General features: G+C 42.4%; 1 protein-coding gene across 1 annotated transcript in view; it reads right to left on the bottom strand.

Moving 5' to 3' along the window:
• Positions 1–8,125, bottom strand: part of plekhg4b (pleckstrin homology domain containing, family G (with RhoGef domain) member 4B) — a 26,201-nt gene extending 18,076 nt beyond the window's left edge. Inside the window, exons 1-3 of the mRNA XM_085473647.1 lie at positions 7,890–8,125; positions 2,825–3,022; positions 678–1,911 (exon numbers count right to left, since the gene is read on the bottom strand). Of these exons, the coding sequence (XP_085329773.1) occupies positions 678–1,911; positions 2,825–3,022; positions 7,890–7,958 (1,501 nt within the window). The 5' untranslated portion in view covers positions 7,959–8,125. The remainder of the gene's footprint in view (positions 1–677; positions 1,912–2,824; positions 3,023–7,889) is intronic.
• Between the last annotated feature and the right edge of the window lie 357 nt (positions 8,126–8,482).

The following is an 8,482-nucleotide window of genomic DNA, read 5'->3' on the forward strand; positions in this document are numbered from 1 at the left end:
TGTGTGAGGCGCTTTTCTTAGTATGTTTTGTCCTGTCTCCTTATGTTCTTCTTTTTCTTTTCTCTTTCCTCTCATCCCCCAACTGGTTGCAGCAGATGGCTGCCCCTCCCCGAGCTTAGTTCTGCTGGAACTTTTTTTATTTTTTGTTAAAAAGGAGTTTTTTCTTCTTACTGTTACAAAGTCCTGTGCTGATAGTGGGGGTGGACGTAGCTTGTTTGTTGGGTTTTCTCAAGGATACTGTATGGTCACCTTACAGTATAAATTGAGTTTAATTAATGCTCCTGATATTTATGTATGTTTATCAGGTGTAAATAGGTATTTTAGCCATTTGGTTCGTTCATTCCTGTTTCTTGAGAAATTTCTTAAGTACCCGCTAAATGAATTGCAGCAATTTTGCCATAATAGGATTTTCAGGACATGAGCCACCAACTGGCTCCTGTGTCTTTACATTTGGCTAGGATCAATTAATTGCTAGGTTTGCTGTGTTCATGACATTACTGATCATAATCATGATTATATATAATGACTACATTTCAAATACTGCACTTGAAATTTACTTGAAAAGCATAAAAAAACATTTATAAGCAAATGTTCTTTATGTATTGGTGCAAAAAATGACCAACATTTATGACTTTAAGTGTAATTTTTGTGCACCGAGGTTTAACATCAGGACTTACCCGACTCATCCTTGCTGTTTCTCCTCTCAATTCCAGGAATTATGGCCTCCACATCCAGCTTTCCGAAACGAAAAGCATAGTTTAGTTTTTTGGGTGAAATTCCGGCTGATCCTCCAGAAGAAGATCGTTCCCGGTGGCCTTTAACCTGGCCTGCTTTGTTAGTCCTCTCCAGTGACTTGGAGCGCCTTTCTGCTCGTCTCTCAGCACTCCGCAAACCTCTCTGTAAGTAAAGTAAAGGTGTGCTGGGTCTGGAGTCATCACTGCTGAGCCATCCCCGGCTACCTAACCTCCGCGATGAATGTTCTCTGGAGGAGGTCTGTGTGTCGGGACTGTTACCCGGTGTCACAGTTCTCTCTCTTAGGGTAGCACTATGCTCTGAGCTCTCCTCCAAGATGGATTCAGAGCTCGACCCAAGGGTCATGGGATTCTGTAGTGCTTCCATGTAAGATTTTCTGAAAAGTCTCCTGGTCTCAAAAGTTGCAGAGTCTCTGTGGAGACGGCGCCGAGGGCCTGGGTTACTGAGGTCTGTGCTGAAAGAGAGCATCTTGGACCCCAGTCCTCCCTCTCTTGCACTGCTGTCCTCACCGCCCTTTCCTGTACCACACTCCTCAGTGAGACTTTTTATTTTAATCTTGGGTATAGCATTGTCAGCTGTGCTGGTGCTATGGCTCTCACTGCTAGAGTCCATGCGGTTTCTGTTCGGGGAGTTGGGCTCAGAGAAAATGGAGTCAGCTCCCTGAGAGTGCAGGGACTCTCTGGAGCTGCGATGGCTGTCCAGAGTCCCCGTAGATCCGCTGGTGCTGCAAGTGCTGAGATGGGCACGGAAACCACCTCGGCTGCAGTGCGCTTGCATTATAGCGTCTGCTGTGTTGCTGACAAAGAGTGGGTTGACCACGTTCTTCCACGGTGTCCTGAACACAGCCGTACCAGTGGTAAGCAGACAGTTCTGTAGCGGATGCAGGTTTCGGTCACGTGTTACATTCTGTAAGAACTCAGCTGTGAAGATGCTGCCGTACATGCTCTCTGAAATAGGGATTTCTGCAATGGCCTGCCCACTGATCGACAAACATTTTATCACTAGCTTGGCAGCCTTGCGTCCTAAAGGAACAATTTGTAGGTAGAAATCTCCTTGCTTTAATCTGACTTTATGCAGAGGTGCAAGCTGCAGGACAACTTTCTCATGGATGCAAAGAGGCCATCCCTCATGATAAAAGAGCAAGCCTCTGAACTTTACCTGTGAAGAGAAAGAGAAGTCAGTCAGTACTCCCGTAAAACATTGTTATCATATATGTGAGTCATGCCTCAGCTGTGGTACGACTTGGATCATTTCAACTGACATCTGCAAAGCAGTATTTAAACACATGTTTAGCTGTAATGGAGAGGCAAGGTGTTTTCATGGGGTGCACTGAGTGAATCACTGTCAGCTAAAGACGAAAACCTGTCTGATCAGGCCCGTTTTCACAGCAACCACAACACAAATCCGTGTTGTGACAGCATGAAACCCTAAGAGCAAAAACACGGTGCTCAAGGGTTGGCTTTTTTCATCTCTTATGAATGTCATGGCAAAGGCTGAGGATGTGATCTTCCTCCGAAGCCTCTCATATTGCCTACATTACAAAGACTTTCATGCACAGCAAGCTGTTCTCAGGGGCTAGGCTTAGATGAAACTATTGCTCTGTGGCTATCGTCACAGTGTAATCACCAGAGAGATGAATGCAGAGGAATAAAGTTTCAGTGCTTTGGTGGTAGGGCCCTAACCCACAGCAATCAAAGCTTTTGAGAGAAAATATTGAATTTCATGCTGGACCCTAGAGTCCATGGCTCCCTCTCAAGCACTCCACAGTTTCCCTGTGTTTCGCTATTCAGAGAATGATGGCTGCTTTTCAGCTTGTTGCCTGTTTCCGGAACAATAATCAACTCTGTTTCAGTCTCACTTTTCCCACTCAGGAAAAATATTCACACTCAGCAGAACTGTTCACAGTTTAACTTCTAGTTGTTTATCTCTTTCCAGACAGTGAGATAGTTTTGGTTTCTTTTCTTAAATCCCCATGTCCTCTCTCTATATTTCTATCCATCTTCTCTTCCAAACACAGACATTCTTGGTTCCCTCAATTTAACCTCAGATACCATTACTATCAAGCACTCACACAGGTTTCTTTCTGTATGATCTGTAGGATCCTCTTGGCAGGAAGCAAGAAGTCGATGAGGCAGCGGAGTCCGTCTCCACGATATTGCCTCTCCACCACGCTGAACAGCTGCCAGAGGACGGTGACAGCAGTGGCACTGAAGGGACGGTACAGGGCAGACAAAGTGCTCTGGATACAGTTGTCCAAAGACTCAGCGTCCTGAGAAAAACAAGAGATGGGTACATTAACATATAAGCAGATGTGAGTCTAAATAAGTGGCTTCCAGTCTTTTTGACATGGAGATTTTGAGATTTATTTTTTTAATGAATTGCCAATTTTTCCTTTTCCAGTTGTAAAAGCAAGAATTGAATAAAAGCAACAGTCTGACAATTTTGTGCCTCAGTGCTGTGTAAAGGAGTTTTCAGATTTTTGAAGTTTCCTGGATTTTACAAGAAAAGGAGAAGAGACAAACATTTCATAGTAAGATGTTTCTTGGAGTCACAGGTTAGCAACTCCTAGTCCAGACAGCTTGTAACGAATTCCTTGAAATGCATGCAACGAAAATCAAATAAAAGCTATCTGTGCACAGTATACAAATATATAACTAGATAAACATATGCATGCAGGCTCCCATTTAGCCAGACTGGCAGGAAGTTTGAACATGACAGGGAATATCAGGCATCCCGGCAGAGGGGAAACACCTGGTTACTATGACGTCACCTTCAGCTAACACAAACAGGCAAACTGGAAAGTCCAAACTGGACTCCAGTTGCGATCAGGACGGTGGAACATGACCTTCCAACAGCATCCGTGTTGCCACATAGTATGATTTGACCCCTACATGACCCGGGCCACCGCCATTGGTCCCCCAAACTGCATGTCCAACACAGTTTGTCTGATGATGAGGACAGGATATTTGGGATTACAACAGATCTGAATGAGGATGACCTGTAGTAGTAGCCGGAGTCATGGTTCAAGCTATGACCTTCCTCTGTTCTGTCGGTGCCAAGGCCAAACATCACTCCACTATGTGTCCTTCCTGAATGGAACATAGCCGTGGAATAGAGACATCTGTCTCTCATGATAAGCGCACAGATAAATAGCAATGTCAGGAAATGTCTCACATATAACAACTTTGGGTGACACTTTATAATACAGCCCACGACTAAGGGTATAATAGTCCTGTATGAACTTATTTGAAATGTTTACCAACAAATATTTAAAGGTAGGTACACATTTATATATAAAATTTATGTTTTTTTAACAATATAAATATTATAAGTATCGTTCTCCCTTTTAAACTTAAAAGAAACAAATTATAGACCTGTGTATATACAGTAAAGTAAATTTATTTACTTAAGTTTACTTTACTGTATTTCTCCTTTTACAATCACTGTTCAAATATAACTTTCAAAATGAGTAAATTAAAACAAAAATGCATTTATATGATGGAACAAAGACTCGAATAAATAAACAGAAATATATAATTAGAATTAATTCAATCAAAATTGAACACCAAAGAATTGACCCTATAAAGTGGGGAAATTGAATCGTATAAAATCCATCATGCACATTGACATAATAAATATTAAATGATGATATTAAAAAAAGATGTTAAAAAAAAAGGAAATTACTCTTAAAATTACTCATGAATGATGTAAAATTACTTATACATTAATTTAAATTTACTAACACAATTTAGTTATAGTATAATTCTTTTTTCCTGCAAAGACCTGCCTTTTCACGCCTTTATTCTAAAGTACCTAGCTGTAAGTATATAACTACACTGTAATTACAAGTAAAATACATTGAAATTCCAGTTAGTTACAGGCGAATTACACCCTCAGTAGGGGGCTGTATAATAAAGTGTTACCACTTTGCAAGATGTTGACCAACACAGGGCTTTAATATGCAGCTCCTCGATGCATTTTGCTACTTTCAGTTTAATCTCTATGCGACATTTGCATGTAAATAGAAGCTGCCAACAAATCAAGAGATCGCCTTTACTCTATTGAGTTTTGGTGGTCAGACAGCCCATGTTTCACCCTTTGTAGGATCTGTCTTGTTGATCTAAGCAGTGCAGCACCATCAATTAGAGGAGAGTGAGTACAGTTGAGCGCATTCGTACACATGCCACGACTCTACTACAAGGCGCTCATTGTGCACTCCGCCTCTCTAAGTGGTATGTGCAGTACAGTGTCGGTGGCCTGAAACAAAACACCCACTTCCATTAGCAGTCAGCTTGCTTTAGCGAGACAAAAACTTTTCTGGGCATTAGTCACTGTTGCGCTCAGGAGGAGAGGAGTAACATGGAGTTTTATTGGAGGAGAGCTAACAATGGGAGGAAAGCCTCAGCCGCATAGTTCGGACACACCAGCAAGTTTCAATTCAGGTTCCTAAGGCAGAAAAACAAGGGTAGTGACAGACGCAGTGTTTTGAAGAACAATTAGCCAACATTACAATTCAAAGGCTAGACATCGTGTTGCGCAGGAGTGGCTGTCTATGTAATCCAGTGCTACAGTATGGATACAAAAAACCCGCACTAAAAATAACAACAGATGGGTAATCCATTGTTTACACTCAGAGTAGTGACACATGTAAATAAAATCCTACCTATGGTAAGAGACACAGAACTTCCCACTGGCATGAAAAAAATGGAAGCTTTTCATTAAGTGTCACCTGTCTAGCACGAGATATATTTGCACGTCTCAGCAGAGTGACCAAGTTTAACCACCAGCGCTGAGCCTCCCATCCGCTCTGAGCCACACAGGAATGCAGTGTATATAGCTGTGTATGTCTAGCTTCAGAGCTTCAGGCAGGACAAGAGCAAATTGGGAAGTCCCAACCTCTCTGATGCCTGATCTTTCTAATGGGCTGCTTGTTTGATGGCAGACTGAGGTGGTAATTAATGGCTTTAAAGCTCAAGGTGGGACACTTTTGTCTGTGCCATCAGTAAACAAGCTGTCAAAAAGGTGATCAGAGCAAATGGGATGGTTAAACATTAAAGGGTTTTGTCTCTTGATGAAAAAAGCAAACCCAGAGGATTGATCCTGGTTATGTTTGACCTTTTCTGTTTTGTTAACCCCCCTCCTTTTTTATAAAGTTAAAGATATACGGATGGTGGTGAAATGCTTGATTAGTTGGTGATTCCTCTATTGCAACGCTTAATGAAATCATGTGTCAAGACTGAAAAGTCGGGCAAATAAGGAAAGAAGTGTATCAAAACCAAAAGAAAAAGTGAGAGACACAGAAGCAAACACGAGGTGGTCACTGACACATTTAGTGGGTCAGGGACACAAAAGACGCTGCCTGCCAGGACTCCAGTGGAGCATGAAGCCACCAGGGGAGTGTAACAGGAGAGCCCTGGAGCCCCCACAGAGGCTGCTCGCTAACCAACCTGCTAACAGCCTCAAAGGCAGCGGGACGACAAAGGCCACAGGTTGCTCAGACCTGCCCCGCTGCCAGGTGCCAGGATGCCAACAAAAGAGTCTAGTGAGACCTCCCCATTAAGCCCGCAGTAAGTTTCAGCTTTTGATCTGTACCAATAGAAATCCTATCTCATGAGAGAACGACAGTAAGAGGAGAGATGCTGGGATGTGTGGTCAGGCAAAAGGTGCACGCTGTACTCTGAATACATTTAAAAGCCACATTTTCTGATTATGTCAAGGAGCCATAACAAAGTCAATGAGGTTACTTGAGATCGCTGTTAGTTTGAAATACGGCCCTTAACGAGGAGCTTAAGACATGTAATTACACATCAAACTGTACACACAAACGCCACACTCTCTGTGTACAAGACACAGCACACGCTTCGAGAAATAAAAGCATAATCATACTAATGCTGTGGTCCGTAAGAAGATTAGCTGTTGCTGCAAATTGTAGCGTTGTTATCTTAGCAGATAACCCGGCGAGACAAAAGGATTGTGTGATGAACACAGATAGGTGTGAGAGGTGAGGCGATAAACTGGACCACCCACATACCCACAGCCAAAAGTACTACTTTTACAGTAAAGAAAGTAGGGGTGTTTCTGTCAGATTACATTCAACGTATTTTTTAATCTGGGTCAGTAAGTCGTATTATTTTGATTTATTTTTAAAAATTTTTTAATAAGACCGACAAAAACTACCACTACTGATGGATTAAAGAGTAATTTTCACATATTCCCACAGTGTTTATGGAAAAGACTCACTTTATACCACCGGAAAGCGACTAATGACTTTGCTTCAGGATGTAAACAGCACCGCAGGCTTGTTGTTCTGCCAGTGTGTATGAAACACTGAATCTCACACATTTAAATATTATGTTCAATTCAATAAAACTCATTAATGAAGACAAAATAGTGAATGGAGGTCCTTCAGCCAATCAGGGCAGTGATAAGTAGTGACAACAGAGACAAAGGAGCCTGACAAAGTCTGTTGATACCTCTGCAGGGTAAATATAGAGTGGGTGCATTCCATTATAAGTGGGAGGTTGATAAAGATATCAGAGAGGATACAAACTTGTGTATCTCAGTGACTCCCAGAAATAATAGTCTGTTTATCATATCTTGCTTTCTCCTTTTCCCCCTACAGATAAAAGTCCACGTTTCTAATTTCTAATCATCATCAACACGCACACGATCTATAACTAGTGAAGAAATAAATCTAAAACGCTCATCTTTTACAACTGCACAACAAAAGTAATGATACAGACAGGCCGTGCAAAAGGAATTCATCACCCTTTAAAGTGAACAGAGCGCTGCAAACAAACAAGTCCATGTTATATTCCCTTAAAGGAGAAATGAGCCGCTGGATATATGTGCATATCGAGCAATAACATAATCCCGATCATCGTTCGTGTCGTCCTCCCTTTTCTTCTAACACAATGCATGCATGAAAAGCTTCCTGCTGTGTTTTGACTACACAGCGACAAGTCAAAATATCAGCCATCTCTGAACAGTGACATCAAAAACATCTACCGCCATAATACAGAAACACACACGCAATAAAGTGGCTGAAAAAAAAAGGCAAAACAAAGTTCAAGCATGTGCAAAAACTTCCAGAGAGTCACCGAAATCCTGTAATTAAACACATTTCAAACTCGTACCTTTATACACAGGTAGTTGTCACAGCTCCGTGATTTTGCTCTGGAGTGCATTTTGCCCAAAGGAAGCATTTAGCCACCAGAGAAACAATTCCAAAATTCAATAAATCACGTGTCTCCAAACTCCAGGTGAAAGACTTTTGTAATCCACACTGTGAGTGTAATAAGTCATTGCTGTGGTATCAGTGGGTCCGGCACCATTTCTCTCCCCTGTCTCTCTCCTTTTCTCTATGCTGTGGTGTCTGTAGCTGGAGTAGACTAAACTTCAGAGCGTGAGAGAGGCAGTGCGCGGGCTTCCCCGTCACTCACCCTCCCTTCCTCCAACATAACCTCCCCCGCCCTGCTGCTTGCTTTTCTAATGAAGCTCCATCCAGCTGGACAAATGCACACTCCTGCAACTTCAAGCTCATCATTCATAAAAAAAAAAAGACGGGGAAAAAAAGAAAAAAGACACGTACACACTACCTGACCCGCACACCCCGACTGCCGTGAGCCCCAGCACTCCACCCAGCAGGCATCAGACGTTGACTAACTCCTCTCTGCCCTCCCTGACCCTCTACACCCCTACCTCCACCAGCTCCCCTCTACCCCTCTTG

The sequence above is a fragment of the Copadichromis virginalis genome, linkage group LG11 (genome assembly GCF_057382275.1).
Source record: "Copadichromis virginalis isolate Kocher_CV1m ecotype Utaka linkage group LG11, C_Virginalis_male_GT1.1, whole genome shotgun sequence".
NCBI lineage: Eukaryota > Metazoa > Chordata > Actinopteri > Cichliformes > Cichlidae > Copadichromis > Copadichromis virginalis.